The sequence below is a fragment of the Loxodonta africana genome, chromosome 1 (genome assembly GCF_030014295.1).
Source record: "Loxodonta africana isolate mLoxAfr1 chromosome 1, mLoxAfr1.hap2, whole genome shotgun sequence".
NCBI lineage: Eukaryota > Metazoa > Chordata > Mammalia > Proboscidea > Elephantidae > Loxodonta > Loxodonta africana.
In genome coordinates, this window is record NC_087342.1 from 203,109,481 (window position 1) to 203,136,318 (window position 26,838).

The 26,838-nt window shown below is 35.4% G+C and overlaps 1 protein-coding gene across 12 annotated transcripts in view; it reads right to left on the reverse strand.

Annotated features, from left to right (window-relative positions):
- AHI1 (Abelson helper integration site 1) overlaps window positions 1-26,838 on the reverse strand; it is a 212,412-nt gene that overhangs the window by 130,148 nt on the left and 55,426 nt on the right. For all 12 annotated transcript variants that reach the window (XR_010322954.1, XR_010322959.1, XR_010322957.1 and 9 more), the window contains 5 exons: window positions 25,208-25,437; window positions 23,295-23,401; window positions 20,112-20,230; window positions 17,553-17,683; window positions 15,577-15,717 (listed from right to left, as the gene is read on the reverse strand). Coding sequence is in view for 8 of the 12 variants with exons in the window: in XM_064291148.1 (XP_064147218.1) it covers window positions 15,577-15,717; window positions 17,553-17,683; window positions 20,112-20,230; window positions 23,295-23,401; window positions 25,208-25,437 (728 nt within the window). In the remaining 4 variants the exon portion in view is untranslated. The remainder of the gene's footprint in view (window positions 1-15,576; window positions 15,718-17,552; window positions 17,684-20,111; window positions 20,231-23,294; window positions 23,402-25,207; window positions 25,438-26,838) is intronic.

The window sequence follows — 26,838 nt, forward strand, 5'->3', positions numbered from 1 at the left end:
TATGAGTTGGAACCAACTCAATAGTACCTAACAACAACATATAACTATAATAAAGGAAATGTAACAATTTCGGAGATAATTTCACTTCAAACAGCACTGTAACTGAGCCTTGAAACTCATGCAATGTTTTGGTCTGGTAAACATAACAAACTGGGATGACAGCCTTGCTTTAAATATAAGTATACAATGGTAGGTGTTGTTGAGTTGGTTCCAACTCATAGACCTTATGTGACAGAGTAGGGCTGTTCCATAGTATTTTCTACATTGTAATCTTTATGGAAACAGATTATCAGATCTTTCTCATGTGGAGTACGCTGGGTGGGTTCAAGCTACCAACCTTTTGGTTAGCAGTCAAGCACTTAGCCATTTTCACCACCAGTGCCCCTCCTTATGTGTGTATAAAAACAGAATCAAAGGCATAATATAATAAAACTAATGGCAATGCTAAAACAATTAAAAATAATTATTCACAAATTCATCTCCCTAAAACTGTTTTCTTATTTCTGTTTTTCCCTTCTAATCTTTCTTTATCCACATGTATATTTTATGTAGTGTTCTTGGGTGGTGAAAACAGTTAAGTGTTCAACTACTAGCTGACAGGCCTGGCAATCTGCTTCTGAAAAGTCACAGCCTTGAAACCCCTAGGGAGCAGCTCTACTCTGCAGCATGGGGTTGCCCTGAGTTGGAATCTGCTCAATGACAACTAACAACAACAATCGTTACTGAATATTTAGAATGTTTTCTGTGTTCTTCCTTACTATAGACAACACATCATAAGCCTGGCTTTGAACCAGTTCAGTCTAACTCGAACGCTTGCTGAGAATTTTCATTTCTAAAAAGGTCCCAGGAAGGTATACATAAAAATTACCTGGGGATCTTATTAAAATGTTGTATTAATGCACTGGAAGACTCAATATTGCAAGGATGTCAACTGTCTACAAATGATCTATAGCTTCAATGCAATCCCCATCAAAACTGCAGGAGGTAACTTTTGGAGAAAACATCCAATAAATTCTAAAATTCATATGGAAATGCAAAGGATCTAGAAAAGCCAAAATAACTTTGAAAAAGAATGAAGTCAGAGACCTAATACAATCTGACTTCAAGTCTTATTATAAACCTCTGAAGTAATGAAGGTAGTTACCCAAAAGCAAGCCAATTTTAAAAAATTGCCGAAAGATTTGAATACACTAAAGAAGATACACCAGTCACCGCTGAGTTGATTCCAACTCATGCTGACCCTACATGTGTCAGATTAGAACTGCGGTCGCATAGTTTTTAATCCTGATTCTTTGGAAGCAGATCACCAGGCCTTTCTTCTGAGGTGCCTCTGAGTAGACTCTTGTCTCCAAGCTTTTGGTTAGTAGCCAGTGCATTAACTGTCTGCACCACTCAGGGATTCCCAGAGGACATATACAGATGGCAAGAAAAGCATATGAAAGGGTCAGCATCATTAGTCATCAGGGAAATGCAAATTAAAACCATACACCTATCGGAATGGCTAAAAATTAAGTCTGGTGAGAATATGGAGATACTGAAATATTCATACACTACTGGTGGGAATGTAAAATGGTACAACGACTTTAGAAAACAGTGTGGCAGTTTCTTCAGAAGTTAAACATACATCTACTATATGATCCAGCCTTTCCACTCTTAGAAATTTATCCAAGAGAAATGAAAATATATACAACTACCTATACAAAGACTTGTACTTGAGTTTTCATGGTAGCTTTATTTGTAATAGGAAACCCTGGTGGTGTAATGGTTAAGAGCTATGGCTGCTAACCAAAACTTCGGAAGTTCAAATCCACCAGGCCCTCCTTGGGAATGCTATGGGGCAGTTCTACTCATAAGGTCGCTATGAGTCAGAATCGACTCAACAGCAAGGAGTTTGGTTTTGTTTTGTTTTTTATTTGTAATAGCTAAAAACTGGAAAAAACCCTAATGGCCATCAAAAGATGAATATGTAAGCTGTGGTATATTCATACAATGGAACAATAATCAGCAATAAAAAGGATGAATTACTGATATATGTCAAAATACAGATAAATCTCAAAGTAATTGTGACAGACAAAAAGAGTCCACGGTATATACTGTTTCATTTATACAAAATTCTAGAAAATTCTAACTAATTCATAATAGTCTTTAGGGGAAGGGGAGATACACAGAGGTTACAAACAGGCACAAAGAAACTTTTAGGGTTAATAAATACACTCATTATTTTGATTTCAGTGATGGACTCAGAAGTGTATAAATATATCTAAGCTTATCAGAGTAAACAATTTAAACATGTACAGTTAATTTTATGTGAACTGTACTTCAAAAAAGCTGTTCACCCCTATGCGTCTGTCAGTTCGTCATACTGTGGGGGTTTGCATGACGCTGTGATTCTGGAAGCTATGCAAATACAAGCAGGGTCACCCATGGCAGGGAGGTTTCAGCAGAGCTTCCAGACAAAGACAGCCTAGGGAGAAGTATCCAGCAGGCTACTTCTGAAAAGATGAGCCAGTGAAAACCCTCTGCACAGCAGCGAAACACTGTCTGATATAGTGCCGGAAGACACTCAAAAGACAACTGAGGAAGAGCTGCCTCCTCAAAGTAGAGTTGACCGTAATGACGTGGATGGAGTCAAGCTTTCGGGACCTTCATTTGCTGATGTGGCACGACTCAAAATGAGAAGGAACAGCTGCAAACATCCATTAATAATTGGAACGTGGAGCACATGAAGTATGAAATCTAGTTGGAAATTCTCAAAAATGAAATGGAATGCATAAATGTCTAGATCCTAGGCATTAGTGAGCTGAAATGGACTGGTATTGGCCATTTTGTATCAGACAATCATATGGTCTACTATGTCGGGAAAAGACAACTTGAAGAGGGATGGTGTTGCGTTTGTTAAAAAGAACATTTCAAGATCTATCCTTAAGAACAACACTGCCAGTGATAGGATAATATCCACATGTCTACAAGAAAGATGAGTTAATACGACTATTATTTAAATTTACACACCAACCACTAAGGCAAAAGATGAAGAAATTGAAGATTTTTACCAACTTCTGCAGTCTGAAGTTGATCGAACATGCAATCAGGATGCATTGATAATTAACTGGTGACTGGAATGCTAAAGTTGGAAACAAAGAAGAATCCGCAGTTGGAAAATATGGCCTTGGTGATAGAAATGATGCCAGAGATCACATGATAGAATTTTGCAAGACCAATGACTTCTTCCTTGCAAATACCTTTTTACAACTACATCTGTGGAAAGACATGATGGAAAAGCTCGATATCATCCATCAGAATAAGGCCAGGAGCCGACTGTAGAACTGACCATCAATTGCTCATATGCAAGTTCATGCTGAAGCTGAAGAAAATTAGAACAAGTTCAGGAGAGCCGAAGTACTACCTTGATTATATCCCGCCTAAGTTTAGAGACCACCTCAAGAATAGATTTGACGTGTTGAACACTAATGACCAAAGACCAGACGAGTTGTGGAATGACATCAAGTATATCATACATAAAGAAAGCAAGAGGTCATCAAAAAGACAGGAAAGAAAGAAAAGACCAAAATGGATGCCAGAAGAGATTCTGAAACTTGCTCTTGTATGTCAAGTAGCTAGAACAAATGGAAGAAATGATGAAGTAAAAGAGTTGAACAGAAGATTTCAAAGGGTAGCTTGGAAAGTATAATGAAATGTGCAAAGACCTAGAATTAGAAAACCAAAAGGGAAGAACACGCTTAGCATTTCTGAAGCTGAAAAGAACTGAAGAAAAAATTCAAGCCTTGAGTTGCAACAGTGAAGGATCCTATACGGGAAATATGAAGAGACACAGGAAGCATCAAAAGAAGATGGAAGGAATACACAGAGTCACTCTACCAAAAAGAATTGGTAAACATTCAACCATTTCGGAAGGCAGCATATGATAAGGAACCAATGGTACTGGAGAAGGAAGTCCAAGCTGCCCTGAAGGCAATGCCAAAAAGCAAGGACCCAGGAATGTACAGAATACCAATTGAGATGTTTCAACAAAAGGATGCAACACTGGAAGTGCTCACTCTCCTATGCCAAGAAATTTGGAAGACAGCTACTTGGCCAACCAACTGGAACAGATTCATATTTATGCCTATTTCCAAGAAAGGTGATCCAATCGAATGCGGAAATATATCCAACAATATCATTAATATCACATGCAAGTAAAATTTTGCTGAAGATCATTCAAAAGCAGCTACAGCAGTATGTCAACAGGGAGCTTGTCAGAAATTTAGGCCAGATACAGAAGAGGATGTAGATCAAGGGATATCATTGCTGATGTCAGATGGATCCTGGCTGAAAGCAGAGAATACCAGAAAGTAGTTTACCTACATTTTAATGACTATGCAAAGGCATTCCATTGTGTGAATCATAACAAATTATGGATAACATTACAAATAATGGGAATCGGAGAACACTTAATTCTGCTCATGAGGAACCTGTACATAGGTCAACAGGCAGTTGTTCAAACAGAACAAGGGCACGCTGCATGGTTTAAAGTCAGCAAAGCTGTGTGTCAGGGTTGTATCCTTTCACCATACTTATGCAATCTGTATGCTGAGCTAATAATCCAAGAAGCTGGACTATACGAAGAAATATGGGACATTAGGATTGGAGGAAGACTCATTAACGGCCTGCATTATGCAGATGACACAACCTCGCTTGCTGAAAGTGAAGAGGGCTTAAAGTACTTACTGATGAAGATCAAAGACTACAACCTCCTGCATGGATTCCACCTCAACATAAAGAAAACAAAAATCCTCACGAACGGACTAATAAGCAACATCATGATAAGGAGAAAAGACTGAAGTTCTCAAGGATTTCATTTTACTTGGATCCACAATCAATGCCCAAGGAAGCAGCAGTTGAGAAATCAAACAATGCATCACACTGGGCAAATCTGCTGCAAAAGACCTCTTTAAAGTGTTAAAAAGCAAAGATGTCACCTTGAAGACTAAAGTGGGCCTGATCCAAGCCCTGGTGTTTTCAATCGTCTCACATGTATGGGAAAGCTGGACAATGAATAAGGAAAAGGAAGACCAAAGAACCGACGCCTCTGAATATGCTGTTGGCGAAGAATATTGAATGCCAAAGAATATGAACTGAATGAATTGAATGAAACGAATGAATTGAATGCCGAAGCATATGGACTGCCAAAAGAACAAATCTGCCTTGGAAGAAATAGAACTAGAATGGTCCTTAGAAGCAAAGATTTTGAGACTTTGTCTCACATACTTTGGATATGTTATCAAGAGGGAACAGTCCCTGGAGAAGGATATCATGCTTGGTAAAGTAGAGGGTCAGTGAAAAAGAAGACCCTGCATGAGATGGTTTGACACAGTGGCTTCGATAATGGACTCAAGCGTAACGATTGTGATGGCGCAGGACCACAGTGTTTTATTCTGTTGCACCTGGGGTCCCTATGAGTCAGAACCTACCTGACAGCACCTAACAACAACAAAGCTGTTAAGGCACATGACACAATGGTGATAACAGGGGCTACTAGTCTTAATATGCAAGGAGTCCCTAAAAAAAAAGAACTAAAAAATAATCCAGCAGAAAAAATAGGTACAGGTAAGAGGAAGGCTATGCTCAAAAAAAAAAAAAAAAAATTTAACTTCACTAATAATTAAAGAAGGAATTTTATTTAAAAAATGCAAATTATAAAGCAATGCTGTTTAACTGAGTCATTCTATGTCCAGATATATTTTTCCTAAGGAACCAACTGAGTAAGGGTATACAAGTGTGCACTGCATCATTGTTTAAAAAGGGGAAAATATGTAACATCATAAGTTTGCAACAGCAGTTGTTTGAATAAATTACGGTGTACTCATTTAATGAAAGCAAATTCAGCCACTAAAATTATGTATGGAAGTCTAATTATCACGATGGAAAGCTGCTCATAATATACTGTTAAACAGGAAAAATAATTTATAAAACGATTTAGTGAATATACAAATGGTGATCACCTTGTTTATTAGTTATGAACCTTGGTTTTACCAACCATGAGTTTGAAATTGTGCATATAAAAAATTTTAGGTCTTTGATCTTCATATTCATGTAGTAATCCATTCAGGTGCACTACATGAAGAATAGGCAAACAGCAACTGATGCCTTCTCCTGCAGGCCTTGACTGGGGTACATAAAAAAAAATAGTAGGGGACATTATCAAGGGAGAAGACCTGTTTACAACCCACTTTCAGGGATAAAAATGTAAATTCAGAATTCACATTTCTGTATACCAACTACTTTTCCAAGATGGATGTGTATCTGCTTCTCTGCAGATCTTTGTATTTTTGATGACTATTTTTCATTGCATATTTTGGACTTCTTTTCAGAATACTGAGAGCATTAATTTATCCTCAAATATTCAAAGACTGCTTACAGGATAAGGGCAACTTAAAAGCTGCAAAAGAAAATAAAAGTGCTCTGTGGACTGGAATTTGGACGGTTTAACATAAGTTTCAGGGATGAAAGAATCAACACATGCAAATCGTGTCTGACCTTTGCTTTGTTTGCTTTTTAACACTGTTCTTTCAAACTTTTGTTTTTCTGCTACTATGAATGGAAAGTAAAGCTGGGTTTAACTATTTAATGACATTTTCTAACTCCCTATGTTTTCTCTGAGATTTTGAACTTGCCAGATACAGATCTGACAGCCATTTCAATTTAACCCTGAGTGAATGAGTACGCAAAGGAAGCACGATACATAGTAAGAACATACACTGACATAAGCAACAGTTACACAAAACCATACACTTGGGATATTTTTCATCTTATTTTTGCCAAACTGTATTTTCTAAATATTTAAAAAATGCTAAACAGGTATTTAATTTTTCCTTTTAAAAAAAATTTTTTTAACTGGTAAAAAATTTTACAAAGTCATTACCTAAATATCTACGTTTATTTTCCCAGGTATCAAGATGCCTTCAGAAAGAATTAAGATTGCATAAATGGAGGCAAATAATAAAAATAAACCCCAAATATATATACATATTTTTTTTGTCTAGAGGGAATTTTCTATGCCAAAGCCATCTGACTGCATTTCAATCAGTCAAATGAACACTCTGTCTTTAGCACCTCTAGGTCTGTGAAGACAGCCATAAACAAACTGCAGAAATATTCACAAAGACCTAGTTTCTCAGACAGTAGAAACAGAAGCTGCTTACAAGTTCTTGCTTATTGTTGCTCTCTCCCTCCCCCACCACCCACAAACATACATCAATCTATCGGTATAAGACTGTACAGATTATTTCATTGCAAAGTAGGTTATAATCGATGACTTCTTAATTCCTTCAACCTCTATGCCTCTAACATTTGAAAGGCTTCTAACTACACTTTCACATGGTCCATAGTTAGAGTCTGATGTTGCAATTAAATAACTACATTTGTTCCCTTTGTAATAGTCTCTTTTTTGTGCTAATTTAACTCTGCATGTTTAAAACTTAGCTCCAACAATCTGGTGCACTTAAAATTCACAATTTCAAGAGTTTCATCCTCATCCTTTTATCATTTATTGAGCAGTTGTCATGTGTTATGTACTAGAGCAGATTCTGGGAACATAAAGGCACTGTCCCCCTCTCGAAGCTCGAATTTGTTGGAGGTCAACAAGAAATTACTGCAATGTGCTAACGGACAAGGTGCTCAGAGCATAGAAGTGGCAACTACATTTGCTTAACAGAATGTAATATCCACCAAAACACCTTCTAAATTTACCTCCAGTAGGCTACTATTTGGGATTCTGAATTTTACACAATTAAAAAATTCTTAAAATATTTTTATAACTGACAGTCCTTTGATTTACATAATAAGCTCAGTGCTTTAGTATATGTTTCTGACCTTAAACAATTATATTTAAAAAAAAAATGTGGTTTTCTCAGAAGATTTTTATCTTCATAGGAGGAAGAAGGGAGGAAATAAGATATTTTAATCCACTGCCCTCTGCATCTGAAGCAAATACAAGGCTTGCTACTATCACGATCTATTTGTACTTATATGTAATTACTGATTTATAATGAAGTATTTTTTTATAGCTAAAAACACAACATATTCTCTGTCTTAAACTGTATTAACTATAAGATTTACTTTTGGTTGAACATCTCAGTTCCTTTGTTCAAGACCAATTAACATGCAGAGCGCTGTTACTGTGTATAGTCACCTTACTGGCTACCTAATGCCTTTACTTATGAATTATCACATTTCTAATCATATGATTACTTTCAACTAGTAAGTATATTTCTTTAGATTCTCAGCATTCAGCAGTCATACAGCATCTTCCTTCTCTACCTTTAACAAATTTTTTTTTTTTTATGTGTAAAGAATGTTCGAGGGCTTATAATGATTTTCATTATACTTTTACCTGCCCTGACTTCCTCCTCCTTCAGCTAATCTTAGGTACTGTGTAGATAGATTCAAGAAGTTTTACTGAGTAACTCATCAATTGTAATAGCATGGGTGTGTTTCAGGGCCTGTTAGAAATTCTTCATTTCCCTGACATATTTTATATGTCAAGTAGAAGTTATGAGCATCACTAATAAAACTATGCCACCACCTGTGCAGTGTTATGCTGGAAGTTATGCCACTGGTATTTCAAATACCAGCAGGGTCAATCCATGGTGGACAGGTTTCAACGGAGCTTCTAGACTAAAACAGAGTAGGAAGAAAGGCTTAGTGATCTACTTCTGAAAATTAGCCAATGAAAGTTTATGGACCATGATAGAACACTGTTCGATTTGTTTGCTTGGACATGGCATTAGGAAGAATCAATCACTGAAGGAGGACACTGTGTTTAGTGAAGTAGAGCGTCTACAAAGGTGTGGGAGACCCTCAGTGAGATGGATTGGCACAGTGGATACAATGATGGACTGGAACATGCTGGCGATCATGAAGATGACACAACATAGGACAATGGTTCTTTCTGTTTTACACAGAGTTGATGTGAGCTGGAGTCCACTCAACGGCAGCTATCTATCTAACAAAACTGTGCGCAAAGCTATATATACAATAAAGTGTAGCAGATTCAAGTCTCACAGCCAACTAGATGAGAGCATCTACCATCGTTCGCAAATTCTTCAGACGGGCACCTAAGTGGCATATAATAAACCATCTGTGAAACACTTGAAGGATGTGCTGTTCTTCGATTTCTGGTTTCCTATATCACATCACACATCATGCTGTTTAACTGAAAGTACATGATCAGTTTCTATTAGCTAAGATTTCCCTGCTTCAGCGTGGTTCATGAATTCTAATAATATCTATGCTTCACGTCTTGCTTTATGGTTTCATTTTATCCTTTGATAAAACAATGCGATAAACCAGAACAGGTGTTATTTTCATTTTACCGATGAAGCAACAGATGCAGAAGAGCTAACTATTTGACCAGGGTCAAACAAAAAGTGATGGAATTTTGTCTAAAACCCTAATACTCTAACTCCTACTCTAGCCTTTCTCACCACGATGTTGCCTATTTTGCACAGTACCTTCTTCCTTCTTGGGGCACTTAAAATGCACCAATGTAGGCATAAAAAAAACGCCAGAATGAGGAATTAAGGGCTCTTGTTTATGCTCAAAGCCATTAAGTTGACTGAGTTTTCCATATGTCCTGAATCTTTGAGTGACACAAGCTTACAAATCAAAGTATCTATTATGTGAAGAATATTAAAATCAATGCTTTGGGACATGCCCGAGAAATAGGTAGATTCAGCATGTCTTAAAAGTTGGCATCTCTATCTCCTAATTGCTCTTGCTAAGCCAATGATAAATATTTAAAACTCTGACCTATAATCAGTTATGTTTGTTACTGCACAATCTTAACCAAGTGTGAGAATTACCATACCTAAGTTTCCTTTTGAATTATCCATCTTCAGTACTTCCAGAAAACCATTACATGTAAAACTCTAGATATTAAATCTATCTGAATTAGACATTATTTTCCTGCAAAAATACTGTAAAAGTAGTTACATTAAAGTTTAATGCTACATACTAAATTCATATTTTGAACTATACTGAGAACATAATAGCTTAATGCATCATAATTATGAGTTGTCGCAAACATTTTTAAAGAGTAAACTATTAAAAATAATACTAGATGAGCAGGTTTCCTTTCAATCTTAGGGGTCGTCTAAATAGTAAAAACAAAGATGATTTCGCCATAGGAATATCTGGCTAATATCTATGCTTCTTAATTTAAATTATTTCATAAAACTAAAAATGCAAAGACTAAGTAACCAACTATGACAGACAGCTTAGTGTTTTAAGACACGAGCTCTGGAGTCAGCCTGGAATCAAATGTTGGCTTCACCACTTAACTGTGTGACCTTAGCCTAACTACTTCATTCTCCCTCAGCCTCAGTTTCATCATCTGTAAAGTGAAGATAATAATAATATCAACCTCCTGCAGTTTTGGGAAGACTGTATATGTTAAGATGCTTGTAAGAGTGGTGGACACATGGTAAATGCTTCAAAAATGTTAGCTACTACTACCCCTATTATTATTAGCTCTAAACATACCAACTGATTATGCTGTATTTTTATAAATCTTAAGGGGGATTGCTATTATACGGAATTTCTAACTCTTAATTCAAGCATTTACTGCATGTCAGTAATATGCCAAGTCCTATGTTAGACATAAATGACAAACAAAAAAAACTAAAGCCACTGCCTTCGAGTTTATTCCGACTCACAGTGACCCTGCAGGGCAGAAGAGAACTGCCCCACAGGTTTCCAAGGCTGTAAATCTTTATGGAAGCAGGCTGCCACATCTCTCTCCCATGGAGTGGCAACTGCTCATCTTTTGGTTAGCAGCCAGGCGCTTAGCCACTGTACCACCAGGGCTCCTATGTTAGACATAAGGGATTATAAAGACCATGGGCTTTTATTCAATCAGCAAATGATATCATAAAATTATAGAAACCTAAACATACATGTGCCCTGTACTCTGACAAAGGATATCGCAGTGTAAAAAATAAAGATATCAAAGACAACAATGTAGAAGCTTGCTATTGTTGTGTGCCATCTAGTTGAGTTGATTTTGACTCACAGCAACCCTACACAGGACAAAGTAGCCCCGTAAGATTTCCTAGGCTGTTATCTTTATGGGATCAGATCACCAGGTCTTTTCTCCTGTGCTGTCACTGGATGGGTTCAGACAGACTGACCTTTCCAGTTAGCAGCTGACTGTGTAATTGTAGTGTCACCAAGTGTCTTTAAAATTCACTAATGAATATTGATTCTATGAACACAATCGTATCTAGCACCAGTGGTAGAAACTGCTTTTAAGTTTAATGTTCTTCAAAAGCTTGAATCAACTACTGAGGAAGCACAGGGACTGGGCGGGGGTGGGGTGGGGGGCGGGGGGGTGGGGGGGGACCCTGGTGACCTGGCTCTAATTCCTGGGTTTCATAGCCCAGTTCAACTTGGCACACAATATCCATTGCCCTCGAGTCGATTCTGACTCATAGCAACCCTATAGGACAGAGAAGAACTGACCCATAGGGTTTCCAAGAAGCAGCTGGTGGATTTGAACTATCAACCTTTTGGTTAGCAGCCACTTAACCACTGAGCAATAAAAGGTGCTCAATAATAATCTGTCTTGTCTAAGCAAAGCACTCTGGAGTTAATACTGATTCAGAGGAGATACTGCCACCTAGCGAAAGTTTAGGCTCATTACCTGGGATTATTAAATAATGCTGAGAACTTCCCAAATTAAGACTTGACACTACTTAAAATATTATATGCATATTTATTAAATATTCCTATTCAGGATAGGTACTGGTAATAAAAAAGATAAATAAGACTCCATCTCTGCTTCCTACAAAGTGTAGGAATTACAAAGAAATTGCACTACTCCACAGAAAAGCATAGTGTAAATGGTATTGTAGGAAAAAAAGGTCTGTTTATTAGACTCTCAAAAGCTAATATGTCAGGAATGTCTGCTAAAAATTAGGTTAGTGTAGTAAATAAATTCATAGATTCCAAGGCTAAACGGTACGGATTCAGACTCTGGCTTCTGTAACATGGGGATAATAATAGTACCCATCCTGGTGGTATAATGGTTAAGTGCTACGGCTGCTAACCAACAGGTTGGCAGTTCAAATCCGCCAGGCGCTCCTTGGAAACTCTATGGGGCAGTTCTACTCTGTCCTATAGGGTCACTATGAGTTGGAATCGACTCAATGGCAGTGGGTTTGTTTTTTTTAATATCATAAGTTTAATGTGAAAAGTAAAGAATATATGTAAAATACTTAAAGCAGTACAAGGAACAAAGAAAGTGCTAAATAAGTATTACCTACAGGATGGCACTGGGTGCTATTATTATTACTAAATGTATAACTGCATGCTGGAGACTGAGGTAGACAAATATTGATTAATAGTAAAACATTAATTGCTCAAGTCTAGCTTCATAAATTTAATTCAGTAGAAGCCGTTTCTCTGACTAGCACTCTGTTATTATGGGAATCCTAAAAGTACATTATTTGTGGTAGTCTGTGACTAAATTTCGTATTACTATATGATTAACCCTTTCAACATCAGGCAAACAAAACTGCCTTCTGAAAGTAAAAATTATGTTTCTTACCAAAAAAAGCAAAAAGTCAGTAGAATGAAAGAGTCAAAAGACCACAACCTGAACATATGCTTAACAGGGAAAGATGCTTGCTGACTCTTCACAGATTTTGCTGGAACTGAAAAATGGATGATACATTTAGCTACCACTGTGGTCTCATTCGCAGCTTATTTAACATTAAAAAAAAAAAAGAAGAGCTTGCTTCATTTTTCTTGAAAATTACCTGAAGTCAATAAAGTATGAGCACTCTGAAGCCTGATTTATTCTCCACTTAATCTATTTTGTCTTCAAATAAATAGCATTTTACAACTATACAACTGTTCCATATATTTTGAATTTTAAACCATTAAAAAATTTTATGTAAAGTCACACGTAAACCCTACTTTTAGACAAGAACGTTTCTGGGTAAAAGATTCCCATATTAAAAAATAAATAAAATACAGGGTAAACTGTAATAGGTCAATAGGAAATACTATAATTTTTAATAAAATATTTGAAGATGACTTGACTTGATACTGGCCTGCATTTAATGAATAAACTATTCTAGAGTCAGAAACAACGTTTCAGTTTCTTATGGATATATGCCGCTCACAAGAACTGAACCAAATCTTGGATTGCTTGAGATTACTTAACTTCTTCCTAAGTTTCCTCATTTTAAAAATAGGCAGCAAAGAGTTGGGAAAATGTGTTGAAACACACTGAGTTTTAACTTGTTTGAAAAGGTGTGTTAAGATATCAAAAACTGTGTTCTAAATACTTTGCATGAAATAATTTTAATTTCATGTCTATTATTTGAACTGTTTAAAATGCTCACGTAATCCTTCCTTCTCCACTTTAAGATAGTACAACTATGCCATTCATGTTCTTAACTTTATGTGTTTATTTTCCAATACAGTCTATCTGGAAAGGCATTCACTTCAATAAACAAAAAGTTGAAAAACAGAGAGAGTCACAAAGAGAAAAAAATACACAAAAACTTTTTTCTAATTCCATTTCATATAAAGATGCTTATCAGCCTCTTAAAACTTAAGTTCCTATAAAGTCAAGTGTATACTGGTTGGATAAGCATAACACCATTTTACCTTTTGTTGCTTGTGTTGGTTTCAATACAGTGCTTATCAATTTATGGAGCATTTTCACAGTTATTCTCTTATATTATCCTCACAAATAATCCTTTTAGGTAGAGCACAATTATTAATAGCACCATTTAATATATAAGGAAATGGAGCTACAGAAAGGCAAGGGGCTTATGCAAAGTCACTGAAGTAAACAGAACTGAGACTAAAACTCCTGTTTTAGACTCCTCGAGCTTTTCTCTATCTACTACCTTTCTAGAACGGGCTTCTTACACTCAATGCCTATTGTCTAAAAACCAAATTGGCAAACCTAACTCTCCTGGGCTGATCTAATTATGAAATCCTTCTGTCAGTGACAAAAACAAACTACTTGAAGACTAAAAAAACCCCAAAAACAGTGGAATCTTAACTTGCATTAGTGAAAATTTCCAAAGCCTAAAAAGCAAATTAGAATGTGAATGAAGACAGTTGTGAAATAATCTCTAACCTCTTAAGAGTCTGAGGAAATAACTGTGCTGCCTATTTCCTGTGTAACAGTCCCAATTATAAAGTACTTAGGTATAACGCTCTCCCTTTATATGAAGATTTAGAGTGGCTACAAAGAAAGAACTGTTTCAGGATACAAGTTTGAACTAGACATCAGATTTGGACTTTGGCTCGTTTGAGAAATCCATCTGTCGTTTCCCATGATCAGGCAATGTTTGTTTTTGCTAACATTTGCCTGTAAGAACAAATGGTACTGACAATTCTACCATCAGTAATAGTGTTCTACAAATTTGAATATGTGTTGTAGAAATTAATTACTTCCTCTCAGTGTTCTTTAAATCTCAACTTCATATATTATTTTCTAGGGTGACAATGTATCTCAATGTCTAATAACTCAGTATTTATCACAATCACTAACTAATTGATTCTGTTTTAACATAATAAACTTAACTTTGGACATTTCATTAATTTAAAATACTTTGTCCAAATAGTTCCACATTAATGTTACCTATATACAATTTGTATATTTACGCACTTCTAACACTTGTGTAGGTACAATATATATGTGTGAGCCTTCTTAGCTTATCAAAAACAGGGAATGATGACACTATCTAAACAAGTCAGAAACTAATAAAGATCTTTTATTTTTGTGTAAGAATTAAAATAGGAAGAAAATGCAATTACAATTTTGAGAGCAACCACACTTAGTACAATACAGAATGAAGAAATCCTAATTTCAGTACAAAAATTAAAGAAACCTATGAAAAACAGATAAAAAGTAATTTTTAGAATGCTATACTCTTCCTTAAAAATGTGTACAAAGTCACCTTATTCTTTATTATTTCTCAGAATCATCGGATTCGGTAATTTCAGAGCAGAAAAAGACCTTAAATTTCTAATTCCAGGTCTGGTTTTCATTTGATTTTTTGCCTTTTTTTAATGTTAAGAAACTCTCAAAGCTACAACTTAACTAAAATTGTAAGCTTAGGAAAAACAAAAATATAGCATAAGAAATTAACTTACTATTCAATTGATAACATTAGAGATCCCTGTTCCCAAAAATGTTACTTTACCTTTTAGATTTAGCTAATATGTCCCCCATTAATTTTTAGGTGAATTTCAATTATTTAAATTGGTATACAAAGAAAGTGATGGCTACATTTCTGCAATTTCAAGATAAGAGCACAATCATTTTGTATACTTTTGCCTATATTTAAATTCAATAATAATCATGCTTATAGAAAAATAAAATGTTATATAGCACAATAATAATATCTATTTAATCTGCCCAGTTCTTAGAGTATATTCAAGAAAGCTTTGTTAACACAAAGGATAATAGCTTTCACAGAATTTATGATTCTTAGTTCCGTCTAAATGTAAAAACAAATTACTCTAAATATTCTTGTTAAGTCATGGACTTACCATGGAAATCATAAATATAAAGAAGAATTGGTTCGTTCTGCCCAAATGCACAAAATGCAACCATATGTTCAAGTGGGTGATAAGAGATGTCTCGAATGGGTGACTTGAACGGAAGGTCAGAATACATCGCTACCTGTTCTCCTAAAAAGAAAAGACATTCAATAATTTGTACTGTCTTATGCATTATGGAAACCCTGGTGGCATAGTGGTTAAGTGCTATGGCTGCTAACCAAAGGGTTGGCAGTTCAAATCCACCAGGTGCTCCTTAGAAACTCTATGGGACAGTTCTAACCTGCCCTGTAAGGTCACTATGAGTCGGAACCAACTTGACGGCAGCGGGTTTGGTTTGGTTTTTGGTTATGCATTACAAGATTATTTTGCAACTTATTAAAAAAAATATTTATAGTAAGTAATGCTGAAACTCATATTATTTATATGAAAAACCTCAAATACTTTATAAGTATTTGAGTACCACTGTATTAAAATATTTTTATTGTACACCTACTCTATACTCATTGACTCTCTCGTTATGCAACGTTTCGCATTAACAATAGTAAAAAATCTACTCTCGAATTATTTTGCACATTAACGACATATGTCAGGCAGTAACGTATGCCAAGGTGTCAGGCAAGTAACACTGGCTGTGACAGTTAAGGTTTTGTGTCAACTTGGCTGAGCTATGATTCTCAATGATTTGGCAACTATGTAATGACATAATTTGGCATTTATGTAATGGCATAATTTGGTAATTACGTAATGATGTAGTCATCCTCCATTTTTGCATAATGCCAATTTTTACATAATGACCTGGTCTTTGGAACCTAACCATGTCCGTAAGTGAGGAGCGGGTGTATTCTTTGGCACTCTTCTTTCTACTTCACAATCCAACCCCTTCAATGAGGTTTTGAAGGCACAAGACAAAGGATTTAGAAAGAAGTAGAGCAATTATCTGACTGTGAGTTCTGACAAAGCTGAGCAAATTCCAACTAACAAAGAACTCTGTGTAGAATGAAGAGAGGAATTATAGGATTCTAAAACTGAAGAAATTCTCTGGTTGGGGTTGGTTTCCACAAGGGATTAGTTTTTATATTTTTTTACCTGAGGCTGTGTGAGATGCCATCTGCCTGAAAGATACCTATGCTTCTAAATGGCTGAAAAAAGCCTTAAGCAGAGGGGTATAACTCTATGAAAATCAGTGAGGAGATCACAAAAAGTAACGAACTTAGACCAATTTATTGAAAGGGAAGAGAGATGTAACATTTCTGAATTGATGGCATGTATCAAAAATCAGTACAAAAAAACACCTAAGTAACTAGCTAAAAATGCCTAAAGGAAAGGTTATGGGAACGAACAAGGCTAAATCAAACACTGTTCATTAAAAAAATTCTAAGTGAATTTGATAAAACTCAATTTCTTGCTAACAAAATGTTCATGTAGTTTTAGCTTTTCTTTTTCTTTTAAAAAACAAAGGTGAGACACAAACTTTCCAATGTTAAGAGTTCATTTTATTGGGAGAAAACAGAATTTCCAGTACTGCAAGTAAATTTCTATTTAAGTTCCAGGCATCTTTGACAGGAATGTTCCCGTTTCTAATGAAAACACACTGTGGGTGTAAGACCATTTGGATACCTAGCTATATTCCAAATTCATTTCATAACATTTGTATTTTTCATTAGTCCTCATTAAATATTTCTCTAAAATCAACAATATCTCATAGGTAAGGAAAGGATAAACCCTGATTATCATGTGAAATTCTAAACTTGTGAAAACACTACAACAACAATGAATAGAATTTAGTATAAGCTTAGACTATACCTGAGTTCCATTTGTTGCCTCTACAATCTTAAAATACATAATTAAAAATTTGAACTTAGAATTTTCTTGAAAATTACTTCATAAAGTGGAAAGGGTTTTCATACTTCCTAAAAAACCAAAAACAAACAAAAACATTTTTTTAAAGATCAATTAATATTTACCTGTTTCTGGGTTCCAAACATACACTATACCATCCTCACTTCCAGCAAAAAGAAAAGTCCCACATGGTGTCAATGTACTATGAATCTTCTCCCGATAATTTGCAGCACCTACAAATTTCCTTGCTGCTAATCTATAAACAAACAAAAAAAATGTTACAAATGTAACCTTCTGACACATTTAAAAGATGGCAGAAAAATGTTTCTTTCAAATACTTCATTTAAATTCAACAAACACAGTTTTGAGAATCTGTTATGTGGGAGATATTCTTTGAGGGATGCAGAACAAAAAAAGAGACGGTTCCTGAGCTTAAAAGGTTTCTGATCTAGCATGAGCCAGAAGACATGTACCAATGTAAACCAGGGGGAAAATATAGAAAGTACAAAAAAAAAAAAAAAAAAAACCAGGAAAAGTGTTTTGGAGATTTGGATAAGAGAGATTAATTCTAGTTCGAGATCAGAGACTACTTTATGGAAGTACCATTTGAACTGGCTACTAAAAAATGGATAGAATTCTTATATTCCTTCTACATGATAAAATTTAAAATCACACAGGACTTGATCTATGAAGAAACATTATTAAAATTATCTATTAAATATGGTGTACAACATTCCAGACGTTTTCACTTACGAGTAACAGCAAACGCTTTAGCGCTATGTTTGGGTAGGTACTATTATCATCTCTGGTTTACAGAGAAGCTATCATATGTACTGCTTTGTAACTGGCTTTTTTTTTTCCCACTCAAAATAAATCATGAATAATGGCCCTCTTTGTCAGGAAATAAAGATTATATTTTATCATTTTAAGTGGGTATATGTATATCATTGTCTAAACATATCTTAAACAATTTTCTATTACTGGACAACAACTGAGGATGTTTCCAGTTTTCCCCTACCATGAACATGATATCTCTGAACAATCTTATGTATGTATGCTTGCACTGTTTTACAATTATTTTCTTAAGATAAATTCCCAGACCTGGGGTTCCAAGTCAAACATTTCTGGACCCTTTGCTATGTGCTATACTGTTTTTAAGTACTTTACTTTGTATTAACCAGTTTACTCCCACGAAAACGTTTTGAGTTCAATGTATTATTTTCCCACTTGAGAGATAAGGAAAAAGTGGTGCATAGAGGTTAATCAACTAGTAAGAGGTGCAAGAGGTAGTGTGTGAATCTAAGCAGTACTTTCTAGAGCCCAAGCATGATCGTAAGCTGTATACAATAAATAAAGAGAATAACCAAACACCGCAGCCTGGCCTAGAACCTGACTTTAATCTCTATTTCTAAACATTTCTCTCTCAATACCCCTTTATCAAGAAACCTATGTTCGTATATACTGGCTAACTCACTTTGCCCTGAATATACCTTGTATTACTCCAACACTGAACTGTATTTCCATCCCACAGAAAAAAGTTCCATCTTTGGTCTCCTCTTGTCTAAGTTCTACACATCCCTCAAGACCAAGCTCAAAGGCCAACTTTTCCATAGAGCCTTTAAAAGCAGGCTATATTATAGCTGTCAGATTTATTATGGCCCTGAAAAAAAGATCCTTTTATGATATATTTATATTTATTAGATACATCTTGAGTACTTGATACTTGCCAGGTATTACACGGGTGCTATGTATAACAACAAAAACATCATCAAAAAGTAGATTCCAGTCCCAGAATATCCCATGCTTAAGTCTAATTAAAGGCTTTGTGTCTTATTTTGGGGGCAAACAACTAGATCATAAACTTCTGATGCAGTAATTCTGCTTGTCATTCTCCCTCACAACTCATACCAGTGTCTTGAACAGCTCTACAGAAATACTGACGGGCTTAATGATCAGGCCTAGAAAGATATTTGCAGAATTAAACGAATACAGATTACCACGTTGCCTTTCTAAGCAGAGTAATGCTTAGAAATAAAATACCTAATAGCATCATATCTAACAAAATCACTTCCTCTCATTTGTTTTACAGGAACTCCAATACTAAAACCAAAACACACTGGAGGTATATGCTGGCTTTCAGAATCTGCTTCTCTCGTTTACACTAAGGATACTTTCCTTTTGTGTGCCTGAGTTAGGAATTAAGGACGTAAAGCAAGGCTGTACTTCTGTGAGTTGGAACCGACTTGATGGCAACGGGTTTGGTTTCTTGGTTTGGTATTAATCAAAAGTCCTCTCGTTCAGTTAAGACATCATACTGCACCATACCAACACCACAGAGATAAAAGACATTCATCACTGTTGAAGGGAGATGTTTTTTTCTTTAACTGTGAAAATTAAAAACAATTTTCTCAGGGTTTCAGAATCTTAGCACTACTCACACATTGTGGGCAAGATAATTCTTTGTGTGGAAAGCTGTTGTATGAATTGTAAGCTACTTAGCAGTATTCGTGGTCTCCACCCACTAGAAATCAATAGCAATAGTCAAAAGTGTCTCAGACATTGCCAAATGTTCCTTGGGATGAAAAACTGCCCTTGGCTGAGAACCACTGCTGCATTTTATAAACATGAATTAATTCATTACTTATTCTATTCTTTGTATCCTGTATATACTGAAATATACTTACATTCGGAGATCCATAATTCTCAAAGTACTATCTTTGGTATGGATTAACAAACGTTTTCCATTGGGATGAACCTCCATATAACTTATTGGAATCCCCTTAAACTCACTCTCTTTGATTTCCTAAAATGATTAAAAAAAAAAATTATAAAATATCCCTATCAAAAAGATTGTCTACTACTAAACCTTTAGAATTAGTTTTAAACAATTTGGCTGAGAGATGTAAAATAGAGTTGAAAAATCTGCAGAGATGTTATTTTTTGTTATGTAACACCTTATCTAATTAGTGTTTTTGTAGTATATTCACTTTCCCAAAATTAGTCAGTCCCCAAACCAGAAGCACTTCTAACAAATACCTCTTTTAACATTCTATTTTTAGTTTGTCATCATATAAGGAAGCTTTCGTTTTCTTTTTTCCCATTAAATATTTTATTGCTTTTTTTGGTGGAAGTTTATACAACAAATTAGGTTCCCATTTAACAATTTCTATACATATTGTTCGGTGACATTGGTTACATTTTCCGCATTGTGGCAACATTCTCATTATTTCCACTCTGGTTGTTCAGTTTCCATTAATTAACTTCCCTCACCTCCAAATCTTCCCATCTTTGCTTTAGGGTAAATGTTGACCATTTGATCTCATATAGATGATTTTTCTCCTTTTAAGGAGCACAGTACTCACAGGCGACATTGTTTATTTTATGAGCTAATCTATTATTTTTAATCTATTATTTAGCTGAAAGATGACTTTTAGGAGTAGTTTTAGTTCAAAGTTTAAAGGTATCTCAGGGTGATAGTCTCGGGATCCCTCTAGTCTCTACTGGTCCAGTAAGTCTGGCTTTATTTTTAAGAATTTGAGTTCTGTGTTACAATTTTCTCTCCTATCCAGGACCATCTATTGTGTCGCCAGTCAGAATGGTCAGTAGTGGTAGCCAGGCATCATCTAGTTCTTTTCGTCTCAGGATAGAGAAGGCTGTGATTTGTGCAGGCGATCAGTCCTGTAGCTTCCGATTTTTATAAATTCAAAAGTAAGTACAGGATTAACTTTCAAATTCTACTCCAACCTCAAATTCTTTTAGTCATACACTTCTACGCATCCTGGAAGAGATGTTATCGGAATCTTATTCTGAAATACAATTTAACTCGTAATTTTACTTTTCTGGATTTTGTTGGTAGTTATACTTAAGACAGCTATAGAAGACGGCCAACTAATGATGTCAAGAAAGACATAAACACTGAAGAGTACCTGCCTGAACAAGACTTCCTTACACAGGAAGAATTACCAAAGGTCCTTGTTTGGATTTCTGAGACAAAGAAAAAAATTGCAAATGCAAAATTGCTGAGCTTAAAGCCCTCAGAATCAAAGAAAAGTCTGCTTTAAACTGTGGGCAGAATTCTAAATTAGCCTTCTTCTTGCTTCAGGGGTCTCCTTCTTGCTCCCTTCTCCTCGAGGGTCTCCTCTTCACAGGTGGGGTGGCACCAGCAGCAGTGTGCTACAATACTGCTGCAGCCCCAGTGTTGGTAGCTGAGTCCCTGCTACAGGTGCTTAACACTAAGACCTGCTGTCAGCTATTTTTTTAAAGTTATAGAAAAACGAACGTCAAACACTGACACCACAGATGGGCATTTCACTAAGCTGCACCACAACAGTTTGGGGATGAGGGAAGTACTGCTGGGGGTTTGAGCAACTGGAGCAACACTTACACAGAGATGCAAATGTGCAAAATCAAAAACAAAACTGCACAACACGTGTTAGGTGTAAATTTGAGAAAGCGCTGGCAGATTTGGTGTTTGTAGTATTTGTTAGTGATTTCCTCCATATATGTATATATACATATATATATATATTTTTTATCATATTCATTCTCAGAATTGAAAAAAAAATTTTAAAAACCCCTTACACTGAAGCCACTGACCTGGTCCAAGGAGTGTGTGAAACAGCACACGGACACTTCCTCCTTAAGAGAGGGAGGAGGGTAACAGCCTTCCCCATATGGCTGGCTGAAGAGTACACAGAATGAATCAAACCACAGTCTCTAGTTTGCCCTCTGGCATTCAGTGATCCATCGCTACCAAAAAGGCATAGAGCTCATTTCCTAACTTCTGACTATCTGAGGTAATCATCAAACTGCACATTTTCAAGGTAAATTTGTTTTCTGGATACTAATTATGGTAAATAAACACATAATTTTTATAATAAATAATAACTCTGCTTTTTATAGCAAATAACTTCTGCATTATATACTCAAATAATTAGAACTGGTGCCTTTGGAACCTTGCCAATCCCTCAGGTTTACAAGTAATTAGACAGTATTTTTCAAAGTGTATAAAATTAGGTTTTGACAAAACATCACTCATTAATCTGACAAACCAGATGAGGATGACTAAAAATAGGATACGTCAGACTGTTTTTTAAACAGATCTGACAGACTCAATAGATTTAACTAAAGTTCATGGAAATTCTTCATGTTTAGAGTGTCTTCCTCAAACTAGGACAACTGCTATCATAATCTATTATGACAAATTTAAGAACAAAGGTTTAACTTACATGTAGAAACCACACCAATTTATAGAAAACAAACTGAAGTTTAAAGATTCATTTTATTTTTTTAACCAAATGTAAAAAATATACACTGACATAACTGTTCAAAATACAAGACACTTTAAAAACACTCTACCCATAAAATGGAAGAGGTTATTCATTTATTTCTGCCTATTTAGCAAATTTCAAAAGAAATGATTATTGTGATTAAATAACAAACCCAATAAACTACATAATTCTGAAAGACAATCGTTCTGAAAAAACACCGAGCACAGTATTTTTACAAAAATGTTACTGATTCAAGAAAAAAGGACAGGGAGAGCAGAAAATATGTTATTACTTATAGTCAGTAATATAATATACACCTCATTTTTCGGCATAAATTTCATCTAATGGATCACTGAATGCCAAAGTGCAGACTGGGACTCAAAAACTGAAGGTAAACCTTAACCAAAATGAAGAAAATTTTCAGTAAGTCACATGTCATCATTAAGCAGCCATCAGGAAGGAATGATGATTGACTTCTCAGGGACTAAGAAAAACTGTTATTTTTTTAAAGACAGAGCAGAATGTCTTGACATTGATATTAAGGTCATTTTTGAATTTCTCTAATTAAATCCTGTGACGTGAAATACAACTTTATACCTTATTCACACTCCAGTGGCGCACTGAGTGCTGCACATCGTTCACTTTGACATAGGTATTCCAAACAACAATCACCCCTGTGCAGTCTCCTGAATACATGTGATGACCTATTTAAAAAAAAAATAACTCATTTATGAATGTTGCACAGAATCAGAAATAGTACCAAGTTGGGGAAATCACATCCCAGTAAAACAGTCAAAGAATCAAAGGGCTACTAAAAGAGATTTCAATTTTGGAAAAAACACAACTTATATTTAAATTCCAATTCTTTTTAAATGAATTCTTTAATCTTTCAAATTATTTTTTGATGATTTATTCCCCTTTGCCACTTGCCTGAATTTGAATACAAAAAGAAATGAGCATCTCAGTCTATGTGTATACAGCTTATATTCCAAAGTCAAACAGATTATTTGATTAATTCAGTGTGTACCTGTATCCCCTCATCTTTATTAACTAATATACCTTACATTTCTGGAAAAATACCCATATTCTAATACATACCGGTAGCCTAATGCCTGAGACCCAGTAGGAACTCAAAAAATAATCAAAAAATCCATTCAAGGTTCCAGTTTAACATTAATTCTTAGAGTTAAACCACCTTATAGTTCAATGGGACTGCAGAGACCATCAAGTTCAACTTCACACCCACTCAGGAATATCTTACACATAATTACTGACAATTGTTCTGGAACTGTGAATTTATTATTTTACAAAGCAGCTTGTTCAACCAGTGAACTGTTCTGTGTATTAGAATGTGTTTTCTAATTCTCAGCAGAGAAAATCTGTCTTCTGGAGCTTTGGTCCTACCCCCTATCCATTGGAGCAACACAGACCGATTTCCCTTTTTTTCACATTTGGATTAAAAACAAAACGAAAAAAACCTGTTGCTGTTGATTCTGACTCATACCGACCTTACAGGACAGAGCAGAATGGCCCCATAGAGTTTCCAAGGAGTGCCTGGTGGATTTGAACTACTGACCTTTTGGTTAGCAGCTGTAGCACTTAACCCCACCACCAGGGTTTCCACATTTGGATAGCTTATGGTCAAATATTTGAAAAAATTCTCCATCTCACTTCTACAATCTGAGAGTTACTTCTTTCTTATTATGACAGTATTTTCAGACCCCTTTCTATCCTTGGTTGGCCTTAATTTTTTTTTATGGATGTTTTAAAATAATTTTTTTTTATTACTGTACTTTAGATGAAGGATTACAGAACTAACTAGCTTCTCATTAAACAATCAGTACACATATTGTTTTATGACATTGGTTACCAACCCCATGACATGTCAACACTCTCCCCTTATTGACCCTGGGTTCCCTATTACCTCTCCTGCCTTCTAGTCCTTGCCCCTGGGCTGGTGTGCCCCTTTAGTCTCGTTTTGTTTTATTGGCCTGTCTAATCTTTGGTTGAAGGGTGAACCTCAGGAGTGGCTTCATTATTGAGTTAAAAGGCTGTCCAGTGGCCATACTCGGGGGGTTTCCCCAGTCTCTGTCAGACTAGTAAGTCTGATCTTTTTTTTTTTTTTTTGTGAGTTAGAGTTTTGTTCTCCATTTTCCTCCAGCTCTGACGAGGGCCCTCTATGGTGATCCCTGTCAAGGCAGTCAGTGGTGCCAGGTGGGTACCATATAGTTGTGCTGGACTCAGTTTGGTGGAAGTTGCATGACTGGTTCTTATCTAAATGTTTAGGAATTAGTAGTCTTAAAACTATAAGCAGAACTTCTGCAGTACTTAATCTATACCCAGGTCTATCATGTGACCTGTCAAATAAACATCAATCTAAATATGCCAAACAACCATCGATACATAAAATCTCTCAAGCTCAAATAACTGTTAACCCAGTCAAATGAAAAATAATGAAAAATCTTCCTGCAACTTGTCTTCATTTGGAGCATGTTCTCTGACACACATACCTTCAGTATCAAAACAGAGAGAGTTGATAAAAGTCTTATGAGTGTCAAACTGTCGGATCAATATGGCAGGTTCCTCTCTCATATCAACTTTCCATATCCGTATCATGGAATCATAACATCCTGTAACCACTAGCTCTTTTACAGCTGGATGGAATTTAGCCGTATAAACAAAGGAAGGATGAGGTAAAACTCTGAAAGTACTGGTATTATTTATTTCATTTTTCCATATCCTAGAAAAGACAAAAAAGTTACACACTTCTGAAGGGCCAAATTTTCTCTACGAACCAACAGAGCCAACTGGGCCTCAAACACGCAAGTGACAACCGATAGTAAAATAAATTTTATAATTATTAAAAATATGATGAAAATGTGTTTCAAGTGGAATTCCTCACATTTTGACAGAGATTTCTTAAAGTTATTATCAAGTATAATGCTTAATTTGTCCACTAATTTAATCTATACTGTGAAAAATGGCATCTGTATTTGTATTTGGTTATGTTTGGCTATTTTTAAAACTGTTTTTGACAGTGATTAAACACACACCAAATAGCTGGTAAAATATTACACTGGGTACAACAGTCATAAAATATAAAACAGAGGCAGAAATTTGAATGATTTCCTCCTTGGACTGTGTATAATCCTTTTGCGAAGTGCATACTAGTGGGGTTTCTAGCATAGGATAGTCTATTAGAGTTTGTATTTATAATTTCAAAGCCTAAACAATAAACATAAAGATCTCAAAGACTTAAAAGCCACTGAAACGGCGATATGAATTTTAGAGTAAAATAAGATGAACATAATTATGATATTTTGACAGTAAACAAACTAGCCCACGTTAAACACTTTCATTATATTTAACACTCTCATTATCTCCTCCTCTAAATAATGGCCGATTTCTTTTTTTTAAGATTATTATAACTTCTACAGTTTTGACACAACAGTAAACCTTAAGGGTTCAGTGGCTCTTTTAGACACTTAGCATTTCTAGTCAGTGTAAAAATAGGCAAAATCTAGCAAAATGAGTGTGGTGTATTTGTTTTTATACGTTTGGTTAAGCTATTATAATGAGTAGAATATATTAATTTTTAATATGGGGAAGTGCTTTATATTTATCCTTTTAATTACTGTCTAAGAACTAAAGTAACAATTCCTTTTCAAAATTATCAATAAAAGAAAGAAAAAAACCACAGTTGCTAATAAAGAATAACATTTTTTCTCAACAGCTGCTTAAAATACAGGATATGGTCTTTAATTACTAAGAATCCAAACTAATAATGAGGGAAGTGAAAGACCCTGTTTTCAAGTAAAAATAAAGCACATGTGTTATTGCATAAACACTCTCACCATATAACACTTTCTATGAACATGTGCTACATGAAATGTGGTGCTTGTTAAAAAGAGCAAAATCACCAGTTTGGAAGGAATATTAAGAAGATAGCTAAAAAGGTAAAAATGTCAGTTTCTTAATAAAGTTTACCAGCATTATTTGTGTATTACGTAACAAGCAGACATGAGGCAACATATCTTCAAAACATCTTAATTCAATTAAAACAGACTTAATATTTTTAAACCAAAATGATGCTTTTGGTGTAAAAACTAAACCGGTATCAATGATGGCCTCAGTTACCCAG